The sequence below is a fragment of the Pezoporus occidentalis genome, unplaced genomic scaffold (genome assembly GCF_034315485.1).
Source record: "Pezoporus occidentalis ecotype Australia unplaced genomic scaffold, CSIRO_AGI_Poc_V1 ctg155, whole genome shotgun sequence".
Taxonomy (NCBI): Eukaryota; Metazoa; Chordata; class Aves; order Psittaciformes; family Psittacidae; genus Pezoporus; species Pezoporus occidentalis.
Window position 1 is genome coordinate 255602 of NW_026913372.1, and position 22352 is coordinate 277953.

At 44.0% G+C, this 22352-nt stretch overlaps 1 protein-coding gene across 6 annotated transcripts in view; it reads left to right on the plus strand.

Moving 5' to 3' along the window:
* Positions 1 to 5164: 5164 nt before the first annotated feature.
* MICU1 (mitochondrial calcium uptake 1) overlaps positions 5165 to 22352 on the plus strand; it is a 107101-nt gene continuing 89913 nt past the window's right edge. For 2 of the 6 annotated variants that reach the window (XM_062611578.1, XM_062611583.1), the window contains exons 1-3: positions 5171 to 5298; positions 6377 to 6533; positions 15640 to 15801. In XM_062611578.1, coding sequence (XP_062467562.1) covers positions 6511 to 6533; positions 15640 to 15801 — 185 coding nt within the window. In that variant the 5' untranslated portion in view covers positions 5171 to 5298; positions 6377 to 6510. Of the gene's footprint in view, positions 5299 to 5545; positions 5568 to 5726; positions 5751 to 6376; positions 6534 to 15639; positions 15802 to 22352 lie in introns of those variants that run through there. The other 4 variants (XM_062611579.1, XM_062611581.1, XM_062611580.1 and 1 more) reach the window with 4 other exon arrangements.

Genomic DNA, 22352 nt, shown 5'->3' on the forward strand with positions numbered 1-22352 from the left:
CTCCCAATCCGAGCGTGCCCCTCGCCGGCCCGGGGCTTGTCAAGCCTGGCCGGGGCCGCCAATCAACGCGGCGCAGATGCCCTGCCCGGAGCAGGATTGGCCCCTCCGTTCCCTCCCCTACCGGCGGTGGGCGGAGCCGCACCCGGGCTAGAGGGCAGGGAAACTCCTCAGCAGGGCCGCCGTGGGGCGGGGTCGTCCCGGGGCGGAGCTAGGCCCGGGGCGGGGCTGGGAGCGGCGGGGAGAGCCTACGCTGGGAGGGTGGGAACGGGATGATGGGGTGCACCGGGGGAGATGGGGTGCGCGGAGATGGGATGCACCGGGAAGGGGGTGGACTAAGGGGTTGTGCACAAGGGGAGATGGGGTGCACTAGGGAGGGGGTGCGCTAGCAGAGGGAATGCAGTGAGGCGGGGTGCACTGGGGAGAGGGTGCAGGAAGACGGTGCAGCAAGGAAGGCTGCGAAGGGATGGCCCTGGAGATGCAGTGTGAGTTCAGCACAGGGATTTGGGGTGCCAGGTCAAACCAACATCCCACTTCCATGGAAGTTTTGATGAATTGTATAAAAAGTGGGTGATACCCGGTTTGCGAGAGAGAGAGATGTATACGTGGTGGGCTGGGTTGGGCTGGGCTGCCTGCATATATACCTTGCAGCATATAGGCTAAATAAGCAGTATGTGCCCAGTTGTTTCCTAAAACGTGATTAACTTGGTTTTCTTAGAAAAGGCTTTTCCCTTCAGCCTGGGAGTTCTTACAATACCATCAGCAGCTCCTCTCCTGGGAGGGAATAGTCCAGAAGGGAAACAAGCCTATTGCTTTTAATACTGGAAGTAGCCCCAGAATTGCTCATTAGAAAACAGAGCTTTACAAAACACTAATGCACAAGCAGTTCCCATGTGCAGCACTACTGTTATGCCTGAGACTGAAACAAAGTGCCTTGGTTTAAAAGCAGATGGGATCCTGTGTTACTATTACTTTTTTTACAGTCGAGGAGCCTGGATCCCTGCTGCATGGAGCAATCGGGACGCAAGGTGTGAAGAAGAAGATGCTTGGGAAAGGAAAGTCACAAGAAATTAATGGGGAGAAAACTGACAAAACTGGAGGTTGCGGAAAGCACATCGAGAGACTGGCTATTATTTACCACTGCTCTTTGCCACAGACACCTAAAAATACAGAGTGAAGCATGAAAGGGTGATGGGGTAACATGGATGTGCTTCAGCCATCACCCACACTATCACAACACGCCAGTGCCCTCCTCCTTCCATCCCCATCTCCCTCCAATTTTACCTTCCCCAAGTCCTGCCATCACATCTGCTGAGATGCTGAAGGGTTGTTTTCAGCTTTCCCCCAGGCAACATCATTTTGGAGCCACTCAGCTTATCCCTGAGCAATCTTCCTTCTCAATTCTCATTTCTGGCTGGGTTTTCCAGAAGGGAGGTATGGGTTTTCCCTTTCTTCTCTTTGTCAGTTCGGAAAATGTGGTTGAAGTCACCAAGTCTCAACTGTGTCCTTCTGGAAGGATTTACCCATCATCTTTTCAGCATCACATGTTTAGCAATTTGACAATTATTTGTTTTTTCTTGCAAGATCATGGAGACCTATTGCAGCAGCTGCTCTGAGCTCCACTGCTTGGATTGGTTCAAACCTTTTCTCAGCCCCTGCTTGTTGTATTTCCCTCTCCCTCTGTGCTAAAAACTGTCAGCATGAGGAAAGAGGCTTTAAAAGTCAGGATTTTGTGCAGGGCAGCCCTCTGTGATGACACTGGGAGCATCGGCACCAAAAGATGCTCCTGTGCACATCTCGGCTGAAAAGCTGTCTCGTGGCCCATAGCCAGGGTGTCCCTCCCCAGAGACATTGGCCTCTTCCCAGTATGGTTTGCAGGATCCCCACACAGTGGAATTAAAGCCTCAAAATGGCAAAACTGGGGTTAATGCAGCCCAGAGGAGCTGGAAAAGGGTGATTAGAAAGACAGGAAAAAGGGAGGAAGGAAGTCCCCAGGATGGAGAAGGTCCCAAAGAAGGCAGAGGATGCAGCCCCAGCACCCCTTTGGGGCAGAGACACATGAATGGCATGAAGCCATAAACTACCGAATCCAATAGTTTTTTTCTTGGCTGAACCAAGAAATGGGCTGAAACCCAGGGGCTTGATGAAGGCAGCTCCAGAAAAGGGCAAGGATGGGCATGTCCAGCAGACCCTGGGCTGTCAGACCTGCCCCAACTGCTCTCTCCTATTCCCTAGTCCTCTAGCTGCTCATATTTAGATTTTTATTTTGATTTAAAGAGAAGCTGGAAGTGTTCACCCGCAGTCATATTTTAGGCAGAGTTTAAACATTTCCAAGAAGTATTTGACAGAGGTGACAGAAGACAGCATGCAAGCAAAGGCAGAGGGCAGCAGAAAGGCCAATAATTTGTTAGCAAGCCCATGCTGAGCACGTGGGCACTCATTATAACACATATAAAGAGGAATTAAACACGACCCCCCAAGATCAATACCCCATGCAATTAAACAAGCCAGCAGGGAATGGCTTCCCAGGAGCACAAGGGTAAAAGGAGTGAGAATATCTGCACCAAAATGAAACCCCATCTGTTAAGGTCAAATAGCTGCCAGTACCCTGCTAGAAGCATATTCCACTCTTGTAAAACTTAAATAAAATAATGTATTTAACAAGGCTTTCTCCTGGTGCTTATAATTACAGCTGGATGAATATTGGAAAGTGTTCCTAAGAAGAACTGATGGGGAAAAGCACACCAGCATTCACAATTAATATTACTGCTGTGGGAAAGACTGAAGTGGAAAGCTAAAACCTGAAACTCCCATCAGCCATCCTGAAACTGCTGATGGAGGCATGGATGCTGTCCTCATGCAAATAAGATACTGATTTAAAAGAAAGCAAGTGTTCAATGAACCTATAGGCAAATCCAATGCTTTGGCTCAGACCTGAGCAAGCCCCAAAGTGCTCAGATTAAATAAGATGACTAGGAATTAAAAAAAAAAAAAAAGAAAGAAAAAAATAATAGGTGCCTTAGTCCATGGGCTCATCACTTTCTTCATGTTACTAAATTTAGGATTTACTCTATTTTATTCCTATAGATGTCCAGGGCTGTGATATTTGCAAAATCCTGCACATGGAGGTCGGTGCATCTGCAAAATCCTGCAGGTGTATTGGGTGTGAGTGGAAGTCTGGGAGGATGCTGGGTCCAAGTCCATTTTACCTCCTTTTATTTAGAGGAAAGGTTGGAGCTTTCAGACTGATGCAGATAACACAGCCAAGCCCTGAGATAAGAGGTCAGAGTTTACCTGCTGTTAAAGGAATGGTGCTGGCCATTTTCCGTAAGCTGAGTACTGCAATGGCTGCTCAGGGATCAATAAGATATGATGGGGAAATGCCCCTGGGCTGTGCAGGATGATGATCCCTGTCCCATTGCAGGACCTTGGCTATAAACCCCCAATTACCCAAACATGCCAGCATTTGCTCACTGCAGCATGTTCTCCCTCGATCTCCTTTTGGGGTCCAGTATCTCCATCAGAGATGGCCAGACCTCTGTGTTCTACTGCACCCCATCCCCACAGGAATCCCTCCAGTCTCTGGCACCACCTTAAGCCTCACCAAAAGGTTCATCCTGCAGTGTTTTCACTGCAGGAGGGAATGGCAGGATTCAGCAGCCTCCCATGTTCCTGAAGAGCAATCGCTGTCTATTTATGCCTCTGGAAAATGTATTTTTTAATGGGGGGTTCATTAAAGCATGAAGAGACCCAATGTAAAAGGCATCTGGAAGCAACTAAAATTAAAATACCTAAAATTAGCCCCCTCAGCAGTGAATCCTCCCTCTGATCTAGATGCTGAGATGCACATGACCCAGGCGTGCCTTTCTCATTTTCCCTTCCCGCTGCCACCCCATTCCTGAGCTGCCAGGCATGGCTGCAGCAGGCAACGTGCCCACCCTGTGCTACGACCCAGGAGGAAATAGCATCCTTCCACTGGGTTTGCTGGGATGCCTCCCTCATTTCAAAAATCAGCCTCCCATTTTACATTTTGGGATTGTCCCATCTCAGAAACAGCTAAAAATTATGATGTTTCCCCATTGCAAAGGAACGGTTTGGGATGGGGACTTCTGGGTATTGCTCTGTCCTGGCAGAACAACACTTATTTCCCCAAATCCTGGCCACTCATGACACCCAGCCACATTTATTTTCAAGATGTCTCAGTTCCTTCCCAGTTCCTCTGCCACCCAAAAAAGCCCCTTCTGGGGGAGGTACTAAAGCACACTCTTTCCTGATGCTTAAATCTTATTAGCGCATGAAATTAATTGAAATCACAGTGCTGCTGGGCTAATGTGATGCCCTTGGTGCTGCCTTCATCTCTGATAGTTCGAGAGGTTTTTCTACCTGTGGTCATCATCCTGAGCCATTCCCTGCCATACCCAGTACATGAGAAGTTTGTTGTGGGGGGACGTGTCAAGCTGGCAGCTCAGTGGAAATACTTTCCTTAGTATTTTGTAAATATTATGGTCAAAAGGAAAAAAAAAATCCTCCCACAGAGATTTTGTTTGTAAATTCAATAACCTAGGGAGGAAATCCATGCAGAAATAGGAAGACGTGGTTAATACTGTCTGGCCAGGCTTGCTGGCACAGCTTGGAGGGTGAGGGATAGATATAAGGCCATGATTTCCATTTCATTGCTAATTCTGGTCGTGCTGCACTTCAGCAGTGCAGGCTTTCCTTGCTGCAGGTCTGGAGCCAGCAACTGTTCTGGACCCCACAGAACTATCTGCTCATGAGACACATTGCTCAAGAGATAATCACTTTGGTTTTTAATGTGAATTGTCATCAGAAACACAGAAAAGCTCAACAAGATATGCCAGGGGTGGTGGTGGGGTGGTGGAAACCACTGCAAGAAAAAGCAGTTCAATTCATATACTATTGAAGAACTTGCAGTTTATGTGATCACTCCTGGAAAGTCAAATTTTCCACATTTCTAAAGTGATGGAAGAGCTCCTTTCTCCTTGTGCTGGGTTTGTATAGCTCAGAATGCTTTTCAGCACCAACAGCACCTCAATCACTTGTGTGCTCCAGGTACGGACATGGGCAAGCGGGAATCCCCTCCAGCATGTGAAGTGTTTACCCCACACCCCAACACCGGCCCCTCCGGCGCTACACGGCTGCTGGGCGCTACAGAGCCCCCGCCCCACCGGCCCCACGCCCCGCCCCGGTCCCGCCCCCTCCCGGCGTGCCACTGCCCGCGGAAGCGCGGCTGCAGTGGGTAGGGCCTGAGTGCGCTCCGGCGGGGCTGGCTGCGGGGTTGAGGTGAGCGTTGGTCAACGGGAAGGGGAGTGTTGTCTGTTCCTCCGCAGCCGGTGGCGGGGCAGGCCTGGCCATGGAGTCTCCGTTCGGACTGACCCTTCTGTTCCCCGCGCACTGGCGGGTAGCAGGCTGCGGGCATGTAGGCGGGTGCTCTACTGTGAAACAGGCTGAGACGGGGTGCCCGGGCCCAGGGCTGAGGGGGTCGAGGCCCAGGAGCTGAGGAGAGCTGCTGTCCGGGGAAACCAGGCTTTTCGGGTCACACGGGGCTTGGGGTGCGTGTTACGGCTTCTCCATGCCCCGGTCCCTACAGTAATGCTGTAACTTCTTCCCTGTGAAATAGGGTTCAGCTTTTCCTGCTGGGAAAGACATAGGAGAAGGAAGGCTCCCCCTCAGAATGCCTGGGCGAAGGGGGGCTGCAAGGAGTGTTTTGGGGAGCTTCTAGCGCAGAGTGAGGAGTTGAATCTCTGCTCCCCGGGTTCGGTTTTTTTGTGGTTGCTGGAGGGGGTTGTTCGTGGAGCTGCCAAGGCTGTATGAATTACTGCTGTGTGTCATAGCTAATGTCAAAGCAGGTTTTCTTAATAGCGGTTTGTTAAACACCTCTGACTTCACTGAATGGCCAAACTGTGTTTGATGTGCAGTTTGGTTTTGGAAAAACTTGTAGGGTGAATTGGGTTAATAAACTGCTGAGGGTGTAGAAAGGCCTGATCTTTATCAGACATGATTTAAGTATATTGTATTTGCATTTAGTTTAATGAGCTGCTTGGGAAAGACACTAAATCTGAATGTGTTAAGTTGCATCTACTGACTAGGGGTGGGCAGGTCAAACAAAGCAGGATTTTTTTGAGGCTTACTCCTCTAGAAACCTGAGTGCCAGCTCAGACTTTACTTAAAGTAGAGGTCTGGCTGGCCTTTTCTTTTAATCAGCTACATGACCATTTTTCCCCCTCTGGCTTTATTTGGTGGGCAGTCCGAACTGCATGTACTGATCTCAGTATGTATGAACACTTGTACAAAGAGCATGACTGCACATAGCTGTCAGCAAAGAGTTATAATCTATATTATGTTTCTTTCTTGTTTTTAGAACACAGCCCTGCAATCACTAAGATCTAATTTCTTGTGTTATTTGTGACTACTTGACCTGCAAGCTGACAGCAGATACGCTTGCACTACAGGTGAGGATGGTATTGCTGCTTGCTGGTGTGTGCAACTTGTAGCATGCTGTGTGGCCCTGCTCTCAGGTACTTTTAACTCTGCTGAAATAATAATTTGACTGATATTTACCCTTAAATCTGCCCTGTTTGGAATTATTGTTCTGAAGCATTTACACAGTTTTTTTCCTGAAGCTGTAGGAAAATAGCTTGACTTTTTTCAGTGTGAAAAATTGGGTTGACTTTTCTTTTGGAAGGCCTTACGCAGTGCTGTGTGATTAGGAAGGAGGAGCGAAGCAGGCATGGAAGAGAGCTGTGGAAGAAGTGTGCTGCCTGCTGCTTTCTGTCAACCCAACCTCAGTTGTGCCATTTTCATAAAATATGCAAACCACCCCCCCCAGCAAAAACCCTAATGCAACTCACTATTTCTGTGCACTCAGTAAAAATGTATTTGAACTGGGGTGGTAGCTTTAAAAAAAAACCAACCAAAACACCCCCCCCCCCCCAGAACAACAACAACAACAAAACCACCAAAACCAGACAAACAAAAAAAAAAACCCAACTAAACAAAAAACCTGAACCCCAACCAAACTAGTAGTTTGTTTACAAAACTAGCTACAGATGCTTATGCTGTGTGTGCTTGTCCCTCTGAAGCAACACTGCATTTCTTGGCCAGCCCAGGGGTACAAGGGAAACGCATTCTAGTATCATCACTGCCCGCTTCTCTGGGTCTCCTTGGGGGGTCATTGTAGCCACCAGTTTCAGGCAGCAGCTTCTCTAGCCAATATAGCTGCTGCCAGAAGAGGACATGGAGGGTCCTGGAGATATTTAAGAGGATAACCATCCTCTTAAATTTTCTGGTGTTCAGTGGTATTTTAGAAAGAGTATAATGTGTGTATTCAGCTTTGTATCTTAAACTCACATAATCCCTGCTGTTTACTTGTGGCAATGGCTTGTTCTCTGACCCATTTTCTGCAGAAACTTTGTGATACTCATTATGCATCCTGAACTGAAGAAGTTGAAACTTCATACTCTGGAGGAAAAAGTGCGTCTTGTTTACATCATCAATATCTGCCTACTGGGGGCTCTCTGGAGCTCCAGGTCTCTTATTATATTAGCCTTTGTGTAACTTCTATGCACAGGTTCCTGTTACGCTTCTTGGGCTGAGAAGTCAGGTTCCTGGGTAAGCTCACAGTGGTGTTTTCAGAGAGATTGTACTGTTGTCGTCAGGCAGTTTAACAGGGCAAATTGCAAGATTTGCAGTTTGCAAAATCATTTGAAGTCTCAGGAGGGCTTTGAAGCAGTATCTTGGAAGCATTAGATTTTTCAGGTGATATTTGAAGGAGTCAACAGCTATGTTCAGATCTCGGATGTGGAAACAACCATTCTGCATTTCTGGAGCAGAATAAGTTCTGTAGAAATCATGTGTGGTTTCTTAGAAAAACATGTTACATGCTGTTCCACTTGCTGCAGTAGCAGTTCTAGAAATGGACTGAGCTGGGACATGGAGATACTTGTTTCATTCTTCTGAAGTTTCCAGCAGCCTTACTGGTACACATTTTAACACAGTTCAGTGCAGCAGGGCTGAGGATGTTTGTGTACAGCAATAAAAAGGCTTATTTGCTAGTTTTGTAGAGGCTGTGCATTCCTGCTGGGACATTGCAGAGGATTAAGTGAAGAAGTATCTTGGTGTGACTGGGTGGGATGATGCTGTTTGGGATAGTTCCATAGGAAACAGTTACCCAGGGTCGTCACCAGCATTGTATGTCTTTGAGAAGAACATCGTTAACTTTGTTCTTTTAAGAGAATAGTTTTAAGAAAGGTGTGCTGCAGATGGCATGGCTACCTCCTAATGAGTAGGATGGCTGTGTATCTTTATGGTGATGTTCTGAACACTTATGCAAGAAGGACTCGGTTAGAATCTGAGTCAAAACGCACTTTGGCTGCCCAAGTACATAGCATCCGAAAGTCTTTGACAGGCTTGCTCCTTAGTGAAAGATTTAAGATACTATAAACAGAAAAAATAGCTTGACTGTCCAGATCATGCACTGTTCTACTGTGGCTTCTGTAGTGTTCTCTGAAAAGTTCTTGGCTAGTAAATTCTGGGCTATCTTTGCCTGCTGCCTTGTCTGTGAGTGCAGTGACTACTTTTTTCCTCCAAAGAAACCTGCCATGGAATTTTCTTTCATGCACTCTGGATTTAACCTCTGTCAAGAGCAACTTTTAATTAAAGTCCCACAACTGCTTGGAGCTGGCAGTACCACCATGTGAAGAGATCCTCTAGATCCTCTTGTCTGGGGTGGCACTACTGTGGATATGGAGTAGGAGAAGGTAGAACAGACCAAAGTGCTGAGGGATTTTGTGCTGTAGCTGGCACAAGGTGGGAATATGCAGCTGGGGGCAGGCCAGCTGCTTGTGCTGGCTTATAATAGCTGTGAATGTGTGGCCTTAAATGCTTTGCATAAACAGCCTTTGATTCATTATAAGGTTTCCTTTCTATCCCTGCAGCCTGTGACAACTTGTCACCCTTCCTCTACACACTCCCCGCCCCATCCCCTCCAAATCAGTGGCTTAACATGGTTTTCGGGTTGTGTTTTAAATAAAAAAGGTTGGCTGCTCTGGGGTTTCTTTAAAGTCACCAGGGCCCCTCAAGCTCAAATTCTTTTTTTTTTTTTTTCTCTTTTAGACTTTATAGCTCTTTGAAAAGAAACCCAAGATCCTCATGTAGACAGCAAGATAGATGATCATGGTTTGAGATGACCAACACTGCAGCTGACCTGTGCTTGAAACATGAGACTTGTGAATCTGTGTGGGCCACACAATTTGTAGTGGGTCAAGTCTGTCATGCAGATAAAGCTGGTCTGTGGCAGCTTTGAGTGTTCTGAGTCAGACCCAGTATCTGTACAGACTATTTGTGTTATGTACCACCACTTTAGCATATGTGTTTTCATTAGTTTGATGCAAACTTTCCATCTCAGGCATTTTTGCTTCAAGAGTGATTTAATTTTTTTCACTAAAATCTTAGCTGTGATACAGACACCAGGAAGATCGGCAAGAATTGATGCCTGCCTTATGCCAGTTGGTGTTAAAAAATACAAGAGGATTGTCACTGTATTAGATGCCCTTTGTGTCCACACCAAGTGTATGCTTGCTGTATATTGGAGTTGCTCAGGAGTTTGCCAGCCTCTTAATTTAACCCCTAACAGTGCTGATATGCAGAGGTATTTCTCTACACCTGTTCTTAAAGCCTGTAACTATGGGTTGCCATTTCCATTAATATAATCCCCCTTTTTTTCTGATGGCTGAAGTTTTGGTGAACTGCAAAGTAAGAGTCCTCCCTCCACTGATATTTTGCTTTTTGGTTTCATGGCTGCAGGGAGGGAGGTGGTGGGCAGTAGTGGTCAGACACCACTAGTCATCTGGTCCTCTGCTCTCATTTGCTCTAGACAAGCACATACATAAGCATATGTGTGCTGTCTGCCTGACTACTTTGTAGGGAGCCAAGTATTTGTTGCTGCCTTTTTCATGCTGCAAGTAAGCTCCTCAGGTTGTCTTCTAAAAGCACAAAGAATTAGCTAGGCTTACCTTTATTATTTTTTTCCCTCTGTAGTTCAAGCTAATCAAATAATGTGTTGCTGGTAGAGCAGCTGCAGTGGTTCAAACTTGCTTTGCCTTTTTTGTTTTTTTTTTTTTTGGAGCCAGTTCTCTTATCTTGAATTCACAAATTGCCATCTATTAGATGATTCACAGATGCTGTTACCTTTTTGTTTGTTTCAGTAAGATTTTTTTATTTAAAATTTCTTTGGGTATGTGCCACTGAAGTGTGGCTCTTGGGGCAGGAGAGGCATTTTCTAAAGCAGCAAGTGGCCATGGCTGGGGTAGGTGATGTTTCCGTTTAAAAAATAGAATGGGAAGGGGGGAAATTACTGTATAGTGATACTCAAATTCAAGTTCTTAGTGCATTCACAAATCTCTTTGTCTTTGTTGGAGAGGAAGAGATACAGACTTCCTGTAAAATTCTGAGATCATCTGCTGTCTATCTACCTCCAAAAAGAAATTTGTTGTTTTGTTTTTTTTTTCTGGAGCTGGATGTGTATCTGCAGGTAATTGAAGCCTAAACTGTCCACAGCCTAGTGAGGCTTTTGCTTTCTCCTCAGACTACTGACATTCTTCTCCTCCAGCATTATTTTCTTGTGAAACATGTTTGTTTGCTAAGAATTAATAGGAGTTTTCTTGGAGCCAAGTGAGCCATAAACATCTCTTAAGTCTACTTCAGCTGCTCTGTTATTGTAAGGTACATGCAGGTAGGTGACTGTAAGCTGGAAGAAAGGCAGAAGGTTCATGGAGGGTCTTTCGGTTTTCTGTGAAAGTTAAGAATTCTCAGGAAAATCACATCCAGTCAACACTGATAGTGCAAGGCATGTTAAATCACTCAGGTCATTAAGCAGCCATATTCTTGCTGGCTGTAACTTTGTACAGAAAAAGGCAGAAGTATTACTTTTTCTATCCCTCTGCCAACAGTGCTTTGACAAACCTTTGTTCCTCAAAGTGGTGTAACTTTTCTGCCTGTGAAAATGCTTCTGCTCTGGTGTGCCTGCCCGTGTGGCTCATCTGCAAAGGCAGCCTGATTGTTTGGGAATGGTGATTGGAAAAAGAAAATTTCACATTTGGGAATAGTGACTGGAAAATGAAAATTTAACATTGAACTGATTAAGGTAGGAGTAGTTATGAAGCAGGGTCACTATCCGTAATAAGGGGTGAGATAAGTTTTGGGGGGTTTTGTTTGGAGTTTTTGAGTTGCGGGGGTTTTGGTGGGGAAAGGAAAACTTTAACCAGGAAAAAGCAGCCTTTAGCATTCACTTCTATGGAAGGCTGTAGTTGCCCCTTAAAAAGCTACTGTGCATTGCTGGAGACTGACTGTCTGGAGTAGCAAGCAAATATTTTATCCTTGCTGAAGGTGCTGTTTTCAGTGCTGCTGCAATAGATGTAACCAGTTTATTTTGTTCGTGTGCACTCATTTTTTCATGTTTCTTGAAAGCTGCAGTTTGTGGTGGCTGCATCCACTCAGAAGTCTTCTAGTGACTCATCTAGCAGGTTAGATTTGAGGTTGCTGTTGAGCTTGCCAAGTGATGTTTCTTCTGCCATTTTAGTTGGCACCAAAGTCTTTCCCCAGTGAATAAACACTCCTACCTCCCTGTCAAGGGAAGACCAAGCCAGCTACTGACCTACACCCTTATAATCCAATTGTTATTACTAATAATGTTTTATTAAAACTAAATCAGAAGTATTGTGTGCACCTTTGCAATGTATTTTCTTCTCTACTTAGCACTGAAGATCAGTGAAATTATTTTCTGTCTTGGCTGTTTTAATCTAGACTGTGCAGCAGTGTTTGGGGCTACTGACTCTTCTCTGGCCAGTTTGCTCAAGTCTAAGGTGAAGCTCCTGCGGTAGCAGACTTGGTAGAAATTGGCATGGGTGATTCGTATGCACCAAGGAGAAATGCTTAGTTTTTCTGTACAGTACTTGCTGTTTTAGGATGATTTGCAGTTCCTAGCAGGTAGCCCATGGGGAGCTTAAAAGTAGGGGATGGATTAGAGCAACTGATAGTAACAGAGAAACCTAGTTTTTCCTTAATTTAGATATAGTTAATAGTAATGACGTATGCATTAAATTGAGGAGAGGAACATTGTGCATGAAAGTTGTAGTTTAGTAAGTTGGATTCCAACTAGCCATGGTTTTGCTGGTTTATTTTCGCTTTGTGTCTTATGATTCTAAATGATCAATTAAGCAGAATAAAGCAACTTGTGAAATGAGGATGACATGAATAATGGAGACTTAATGGATATCATCCCAGTAAGTCATTATACTAAATAAGCCATGTTAATGGTGAGGTGATTGCAGAACACAGAAACATGTTGGCAGTGCAATATTAGACCGAATTTTTAAATATGCTATGAAATGCAGTAGTATGGCTGTAATAGCAGCTGCATTCAGAGCAGAATAAAAGGTTACTACTAAATGCTGGCCATTTGAGGGATAGCACTGATTGTCCCCAGGGGGACGATAAGGAGTATAGTCACAGAGCTGTAGAGTTACGAAGTGTGCATTTTCAGGGCTGAGGATTTTAGGAAGAGGTGAACCCTTACTGCAGTGACAGTTAGAAAGATATTGCCAGGCTATGGCTTAGCTTTCTGCTAAAGACCTGGTAGCGTGTTATTGATTGGTGCTTTGTGGGTTCATCAGTTTGAATCATGCTCTGAAACAAATCTGATTTCCCTTTCTAGCAAATGAATGTGATCAAATATTGCCCCAATCTCATAGCTGAGAAGAAATTACTTTTGCTGCTAGATTTCATTTTCATTCTCAAACCTGATTTATGCATCTTGGTAAGCTAATAACTTCAGTGATGTGCGTAATCCTTTATCTGAAAATTGCACTGGGTAAGGTGAAAGCTTGGAGGGTTGAAGAGGAGGAGCAGCTCATCTTTCTTGGGGAAGGGGGAAGGAATGTATACAGATGCCTTGGTAGTTGGAATCCACCTCTGGGTAACCTTTGTCTGAATTATCCTTGTACAAATCTCTCTCAGTGGTACCAGTTGGTAAATGGAGAATATGGAGAACTGGGGTGAGCACCAGCTTTCAGCTCTCTTGGGCAATTGCTGCCAACTGGGCACTGTCTGGGTGAATGTTCCAGCACCATCAGGGGTAGCGATTACTTGGACAAAGTGGATAATAGAGTGTTTCTTAGGGCTCAGACAGAGCAAACATTTATGCAGTATGGAAGCCAACAGTCTGAAATATTGTAAAAATCTCTTCAAGCTCAAAAGTAAGCACTGTGGGACTTGGATTTTCATTTTGACTGATTAAATTATACTGGCAACAGTTCCCTTATCCATTATATCGTATGCATATAAAGGTGTAATTGGGATGGGGAACCCAAGTAAGGGCAGCTATTAGCTTCTTGGTGAAAATTACACATGCAGATTTTTCTCTGTGTATCTAATAGGAATTCATCCCTGGAGATGAAATGGGAGCATCAGGTTTGCATAGGATGGAAATTACTTTAAATTTTAAATAAAAGCTGTTTTTCGTAACAACCTGCTGTTGTTCGGAGCTGGAGAAGATTGGACAATAAGCACTGTTGGCTGGCTCTATTCCATTAAAGCTTCAATCCTTTAAAAATAAATAGGCTTAGAATTAAACAAAATGATAATGCTGACTGCGAAGGTTAAGACGCACACAGATGAATATAAAACGGATGCTTTTCAGATACACTAGCTGTGAGCAGCAGAGTTTGTTGTATTTGCCCATAAACATTTGGGTACAAACTGGAACACAAGAGGTTCCACTTAAACTTGAGAAGAAACTTCTTCTCAGTGAGGGTGACAGAACACTGGAACAGGCTGCCCAGGGAGGTTGTGGAGTCTCCTTCTCTGGAGACATTCAAAACCCGCCTGGACACATTCCTGTGTAACCTTACCTAGGTGTTCCTGCTCCGGCAGGGGGTTTGGACTAGATGATCTTTCGAGGTCCCTTCCAATCTCTAGCATACTGTGATACTGTGATAAACCAGGGTGGTGAGGCTTGGGACCCTGTGGCTTTGCCCTGCTCAGCAACAGCAGTATTGCCATCTCCATCCCACCTTGCCATCACCTGCTGGTGCTCCATCCTATCTTTCTTGTCCCAGGACAGTGCAAAAGCCTTACATCTGATAATGAAAAATAGGTGGTGTGGGATTTCCTAATGATTCTTCATTGTCTATGTTTTCCTTCCCCTTGCTATATATTTCTTTATTGTGCTGTGAAGTCTTGAGCTGCATCTCCACCACCTCTTGCATTAAAAGATATTTAGCTCTGGTACTCAAAATGATCTACTGAATATTTTATGTGCATCTTCCCTCCCTCTTCCTCTCTTCCCTTCCCTAAGTTCACATCAGTGGTTCACATTATGAAATCCTGAGCTGTGTGTTGCTTTAATCGGCAGAAAATGGCAGTAATACATTCAGCTCTTTATAGCTGAAATAGGATAACACATCACACATGTATGATATGTTTGCATAAAATGGTCCCAAGATTCTCATTGTTTAAAGTTAATGGTTTAGCAGAATGGTGGCATCTCATGTTGCAAAAGCAAATAGAAACCAATAGATGTGACCTTATTTTTGTGTTCTGTAGTTATTTGCTGTCTGGGAATATTTGAATAGAACAGCAAGAATGAAAAAAATGGGGCCCCTGCTCCCCTGTGCTCCACTTCCAGTGCTGGCCTTGGGCTTTCTTTTGCTGTTCTGTTCCCAATTTCTTTTTTTAAGAGATTTGGACCAATTTTTTAATCATGACCCCATGATCAGAAAGTTGAATTTGCATCAGTTAGAGATAAAGTGCAGCACCTTTTCTTTTTAGAGGCAACATTTGCCCGTCACTGTTAATCTTGTGAGCTAGCAAAAATTGCTTTGCCGCCTGTAGCTGGTGTGTGTGTGTGATGAGGTGACGTTTTTGCTGTTCAGATTTCTCCATTGTAATAATTTTTAGATTTGTAGCTCTGGTTTCCCATTTATCTCTATACTACTGTGTGTAACAGGGTATGGATTGTATTTCATGAGTTTTGACACTTTGAAACTTGCTTTATGCTTAAAATTGAATATAACTGTTTTGCTCCAGGCTAGCTAAAAAAAGTGATTTAAGAACAATAGGGGTTTCTTAGGAAATGTAGAATGACTGGGCTGGGATTTCTTTTGTAGGTTTGCTTGTTATTTGCTTTAATTTGTGTTTTAAAATCCAGCTGCGTCTTTCCCTCTGGTCAAATGGTTCTTACTTACTTGCTGTAGTTGCTTGCAGGATGTACCTGCATATTCCATGCCTTGGCCCTTGAGCAGGTGAGTACACATAGTTCCTCTTAATGAAGTGTGCTGGGGAAAAACTGAAGAGGAATTTGAAAAGTGATGTAAGAGCAGCTGAGAAAGTAGCTGGGATGTGACAGCAAAGTGTGTCAAACAGGTGTATGCCCATACGTAATAGCTGTGATTTGCTATTTATTAGGCAGGTTGCCTGTTTCAGAGCAGCTAATAAGCATCTGTGACAGTTACTTTCTGTAACTTCTCCTATTTTAGAAACAATGCAAACAAATTTCTGGTTGGCAGCCAGTGTGAGAGTCCATGACTGGAACTGTTGCTTTACTCATGTGTTGTTCTTACTTGACAGGATGTTTCGCCTTCGGTTTCTTCCCATTGCAGCAGGGCTTTCTGCTGTTTCGCGGCATTACCATGGGACGACGCATTACCCCAGGACCAGGCGTAGGCTCATGGTGGCGGCTTTCATAGGGACAACTGCAGCAACAGCGAGTGCCAGATTTCTTTGGCAGAGGTAATTTTTTTGTTTGCTTGGGGTTTGTTTTGTTTTGTTTGTTTGAAACCTCGTGCTGCTTTAGTCCTGTACTTGGAGATGGGTTTAAGATTTGCAGGAGAGTTTGTAAAGCATTATTGCGTGTCCTGCTTCTGCTGCAGGGAAGGAATGGCTGTTGGTGACTTCTGGGGAGCTTCTTTGCTGCTGTGAGTAGTCAGAGATGTGAAAAAGCTCAGGGCTGAAGAGTTTTACTCTGTAGCTGTTCTCACATGGGCTTTTAGCCCTTGAGGTGATTTGCTGCCTGGCTTCCCCTTGTGTGGTGATGCTACATGGGCCTATGGTGGTGTGCAAAGAGAGTTTGGTTGACTTGACCAAACTGGGTCAAATGAAAGTAAATGTGCTTTCAGCTTCTGGGAGGGCTTCTAGGCACAGCATGCTTGGCCAGAGGAGGCTACTCTGATTTTCTTTGTGTTCTGCTGACTGCTTCGTATATAAAATGTATTAGGGGAGCAGAAGGGGACAGTCTGTCCTTTAGTGGTCAGGTAGGTGCAGACAGAACTTAGGTTGTTTTTAAGGGCCAGAGTCCGAGGACACCTGCTTATGGGCCATGAGGCTCAAAACTTGTTTGCATAACTGTGAGGAGAAAAGGGATATCTATGCTTGCCTGAGGGCTCACTGAACCCTGGGCCCATGCCACATTTGAAATAAACCAAGGACTGCCTTCTCTTCTCTCAAAATGTGGGAGCCACATGGCACCAGCGGTGTCACTTGAGCTCATGACTGCAATTAAAGTCTCAAAACAGACAAAAAAAAAAAAAAGACAATGAAAGGTCTTATTTTTTTCCAATATTTAGGTTATTTGTTGCTGGCTCTCTTCTCACATGTATTGTGGCTAGAAGGCTCTAGTTTTAATGCAGTAGGAGGAAGATGGTGGCTGTTCCTAGAGCTGTCAAATCTTGATACCTGCTCAGGCTGAGGAGGAACACTGTGATCCAGCAGTGTCATCTTATGCTGCATTTTGCTAAAAATCTGCAGTTATGTAGTGCCTCTATCCGTAGAACCTGAATGCCTCTGAGGGATGGGCACGGTAACACTCCTTTTCAGGCAGGAAATCGAGCAGGGTTTTTCACATTTAAAACAATCTCAGTATTATTGTAAAGTATGTAGGACATCATGTCAGACTGAAGCTGTCCCAAAGACACAGAAAGAGATAGTATCTCTCCTCTGTAGGAAGTTCACCCTTGCTTTTAAAACAGCCAAATTATCAGTTGTTAGCTTTGCCTTTTATCAGGGGGAAGGTGCTTTCTGCAACAGAGCTGCTAATGGTATGTGGAGTGCTAGGTCCGGGTTGTTTTCTGGGGGTGATTTTTTTGGCTCCCGATGTACTTGTCTGTTCCTTAGAGACCCCTGGGCACTGTAGCCAGGCTTGACCTTGCTTAGCTGAGAGCACTCATAGAAATCAGATAAAGGAGAGAGGCAGCCTCTTTGGAGTAGTGTGGTCTGTGATCTCCCAGCCCTCATCAGTCTGGACAGATTGACTTGCTCTTACTGTTTGGTTTTGTTCTTTCCTTGCGCTGTCCCCTTTGTCTTTTCTAAATCTGTAAAGCACTAAATGGAACTGTACAGACTTTGAAGTATTCTTTTCCTATATGAGCCATGAAATAAATCCTTAATGTCTGCAGCTGAAATAGATGGACATCCAGGCTTATGATACTCATATAATTAATTACTTGGCATACAGCTGTTGAATAAGAGGAAGAACAAAACTGATATGTTTGGTGTAGAAAATACTTCATGCTGACACCTGTAGAAGTTTTAAACAGACTTTCAAATAGGCATTTTAACTTTGTGTTTAAATAAAGAGGGATGAGGAACTCCAAATTTCCTGTCTTTCACAATATATAAAGTGGGTGATTAATAGAGTTTTAGAATAAGTGTAGATGAATAGAAGAAGTTTGTAATGACATCTTTTATTATTCAGGTAGCTACATCCTGGGTTATTACAGTAAGTAGCAGTAAGTATAATGAACTAGTTTTAGAAGGTAAATATGTAATACATGTAACCAGGGCACACAGATCTAATAAGCCAAGTGTCACTGAAAGTGTAATTTATAGACTACAGAGAAAAATGTCTGTGTGCATCTGTGTATTACACTTAGCAGTAAGTGATTTTGATTTATTAGATGTTGCAGTGGTATTTAAATGGGAAGCAGGTTAGGGAGGTCTAGGGCATAACCAGTTAGTCTGTCGTATCACACACAGTATCACACAGTATGCTGGAGATTGGAAGGGACCTCAAAAGATCATCTAGTCCAATCCCCCTGCCAGAGCAGGAACACCTAGATAATGTTACACAGGAATGTGTCCAGGCGAGTTTTGAATGTCTCCAGGGAAGGAGACTCCACAACCTCCCTGGGCAGCCTGTTCCAGTGTTCCGTCACCCTCACTGAGAAGAAGTTCCTTCTCAAGTTTAAGTGGAACCTCTTGTGTTCCAGTTTGCACCCATTACCCCTTGTCCTATCATTGTTTGCCACTGAGTAGAGCCTGGATCCATCCTCGTGACACTCCCCCTTTATATATTTATAGACACTTATAAGGTCACCCCTCAGTCTCCTCTTCTCTAAACTATAAAGACCCAGCTCCCTCAGTCTTTCCTCATAAGGGAGATGCTCCACTCCCTTAATCATCTTGGTTGCCCTGCGCTGGACTCTCTCCAGCAGCTCCCTGTCCTTCTTGAACTGAGGGGCCCAGAACTGGACACAATATTCCAGATGGGGTCTCACCAGGGCAGAGTAGAGGGGGCTGACTTAGGATGTTTGCTTACCTTTGATAAGTGAAGCAACTTTTCTTTTGTTGTGATATGAAGCTCTCCTGTGCTGCAGTTAGTCTGTGAGATGTCCAGCAGATCCTAAGTGTGGCTCCCTTGGCATTGCAGAGAATTACTGTACCTCTGATGGCAGATTGCTGTAACAAGGAATGTGTGCCTGCTAATGTTCTGCATAACCTTAGAGGGTCTGTTAAGGAAGCTGAGACTTCATCACCCTTTGAGTAGGGAGTGCAGTAAGGGATGCTCTCCTGCAGGCGGTCAGTGAAATTTTCTTTTAAGATGAGGTATGTCTACCATTTTCTGTTTTCTTATAATTATTTTTCTTTACAGTTAAGGCATAAAAGATGTAATAGGCCGAATCAAGAAGCAGTTGAAAATCTTATGCTTCTTGGGGTAGATAAGTAGAAGATGATGCAATGTTAGAGGAAGAGCAGCAATAAAAGGAAAAGAGTATCTGACTTGTATTTCTTATTGTCATCTCCATAAAGCCTTGTGTAAATGCCCCAGCTCTTCTCTACTGCCATGTGAGAAGCAGCACTACATCTCTCATCAATACTTTAAAAACACCCAAACGTCTTATGTCAAAAAGATTTTTGTACTCCTAATGATGGTGAACCTAGCTAAAAGTGAGTATTAAGGTGGTGGCTGTATGTGAACTTACTCATTCCACTACCTATCATGAAGAAAATCAAGACTTCTTGGGTGTTTTCCAACTGTGATGTGCAGCCTGAAACCGGTATATTTCAGATTGATCCTGTAGGATATGGTTTGTGAAGCATCAGAAGCCAGTGCTGGGGTAAGGAAGCCCTCACAAAGGTAGAGAAGTCAAGGACTGAAAAGGATATAAATATATATATATATTTATATATATGTGTTATATATATGTATATAAAAGAAACAGTAGTTGTGTAATGCAAGATAGGAAAAACTGTGTCTTCCTGAGAGGCGAGGTGGCTTGGGGGATTTTCACATTTGATCTGCATCTGCTTGTAGCCTTCTGCATAGCTGCCTGTTGCAGGTGAGTGTTGGTCTTGTTTCCGCAGCTATCTTCCAGGAGCTCCTGCTTCCTGTTTTTGGTGAAATATATCTCATCTAAATAACTGTATGACAGGAGGAGCTAATGCTGCTCTGTTCTGCTGTGGTGAAGATTACTTCAATAATGCAAATAACTGAGCTTAGAAATCTAATGAAATTCATCCTTTCTAAGCAGTAACTTAAACTCTGAGGTTTTCCAGCTGGCAACGGAAGCAATTAAGAATCTGGTCATTGGTATAATGTACTGAATTAATTAATTGAAATAAATCTTGGCACAGTCGTTGGATAATCTAAATGAGTAATTATTAATATAGAAGAGGAACTGAACCTCACAGTTTGTGGCAAGCTTAATGTTTATAGAAAATAATTCTGTTACTGATGCTCACGTAAAACTTGTATTCTATATTGGTAGTTCCAAATACCCATTTGGCATGTTATTAAATGGCCACAGATAACGTTCTTCGGCACAAGCCTTCCTGGCTGAATCTGTGGGCAGTGAGCATCTGAAAACAGTTGGCATTTAAGTTCTGAAGCTTGTCACTCAATCAGTCTAGTACTTAATGAAATAAGGGAGCAAATGTACCTTTGGGGAGCACAGAAGGACCTCTGTAAGCAGAGTCTTACCAGTGCTCTTCCTGACTGACTGGAAGGATTTGGTTATTCTTAATTTCTTACCCTTCCACAGGTATATTAGCAGTAAGAATAAGGGCGAGACATCCATGTTGCTCTGTAAGTTGCTTAAGAACAAGATACTTTGCTACCAGCATGTTTGTATCTAACATGGTACCTGGTCTTATTTTGCTGCCTCCCTTCGGCCTTATTCTGTGCTTTTCTGCCTTTTGCCTTGTCCTGGATGTAAGTCAACGCAGTTACACTTAAGATACCTATCTCCCTGACCTGGTGGTGTATTGTCATTCTGTTACAAGCTCTTCTTTTTCAGGCTCCAGTTCTCACCAGCAAGTTGAGCTGTTCAGGTGCTGGCTGCCACTTCTACAGATTTCATTCCATCTTTACCATTTCTTCCTCTCTTCTTCCACCCTTTCTTCCTTCTGCCATCCTGTAACAAGTATTCAGTTGCTTTATGGAAGATCTCTGTAGGAAAGACACTTCATCTTCCTTACTCTGCTGACCTTTCCTAGTTCTTATGTTTGGCTTTTCTCCATCAGTGCTTCTGGAATTAATTTTGAAGCCTAGATCAGCCCTTAGCTAACTCTGTTTAAGAATGCATTGCTTTTTTTGCATCAGTATCTTAAGGGCTTTAGAGTAATTTCTTAGAATACATTTTTTTCATGTCAGAATTGCTGAAAATATCTTATGCCAGCTGAAACTCAGACTTTAAAAACCTTCATTCTAGTAAAACAAAGGAAACCACATAAATCATAGTCAAGAGGAGAGAAACCTGTTTTATAGCTATAGATGTATCAGGTACTACTTAACCTGATGTAGGAGAGAAGATTAAAAAATGTAGCTATTATCCATGTGAAGTTATTTTTATTTTGAGAGCTCTGCTCCATTGTTTTAATTCTTTGAGAAAGGTGGAGGACTCAAGAAATTATCGTTGGGATTGCTGTGCTCAGGGTTTTCTCCTAAGGAGTGAAGACACATTAATCCATGAGTGGTGGCTTGCAAGAGCACTGTGTCCTTTCAGGTGGCTTGTGGCTTCATATTATTTTTACCCATGAGCATCAGGGGAGGGAAAGAATCTGATGCCAGGGAATGAGCCAAAGTCAAAACTGGAGTCAATTAGGAAACCATCTGAACTGCCCTTGGGAAAATTGACCTCAGCTGACCTGCAGAGCTTAGTGTATTGCCCCTAAGCATGCAGAGCCCTGGTGTTCAATCAGTGCACGTTCATAATATCTTTTTAAAATGTTGCATAGCAAATCCAAGCTGGGGTTTGTGCAGAGAAGTCAGGTAGAAATGGAAGACACCGTTCTCCCAAATCGTCTGGGTTTGCTGCAATTTCATAGGGACTGCACTGAATGGCAGACCTAATTGAGTTGCAGCTGTGTGCATGCATCAGGGCTGCAGCTTGGGGGTATCATCCTGTACCCTACTTGGGAGAACTCCGTTTGGAAACGTAAGCAGTGTCTCCTGGATTAAGCAATTAACAGATTTATAGTTTACGAGGATGTTAACATTAGGTCAGTAGGATGCCTCCAACATGCATCATTAGGGTTGACTGCCTTCATGAAGCAATAGTTTTACTCTGCAGGCTATCAGGGAGTCATCTTTAAGGAGTGGCATGTTATCCTGTATGATCCAAGTTAGCTGGTGTCGTGGTTTAAACCCAGTCAGGCAATTCGTTCACTCACTTCCCCCCCCCCCCCCCTTCTTTCAGCTGGTAAGACTGACCTAAGCTGATTCAGGTTCATGTTCTTCAGAGCAGTCTCTTCCAAGTGGCTTGGAGCAGAGGTCCTCATGTGGCCTGCCCATGTGCTCCCATATGCTGGTGCCTATGCCTAAACTGGGCCACAGCAGAGAAGAGTGGGAGGGAGTGTGAGAAATCAGCTAGTCTGCTGCCAAGGCAGGGCTGAGTGCTTCCAAGTGGTCCTGACAGACAGCTGTCTTGCCTATTTATAGCAATATGCGGGTGATGGAGAGAGCAGTGACAGAATAAATCCTCCCCAGCAGCTGATTCCAGTGTTCCCCTGTCCTTAACATTAAACGCTTTCTGTGTATATATATGTGTCTGTGTATACATTTGTGT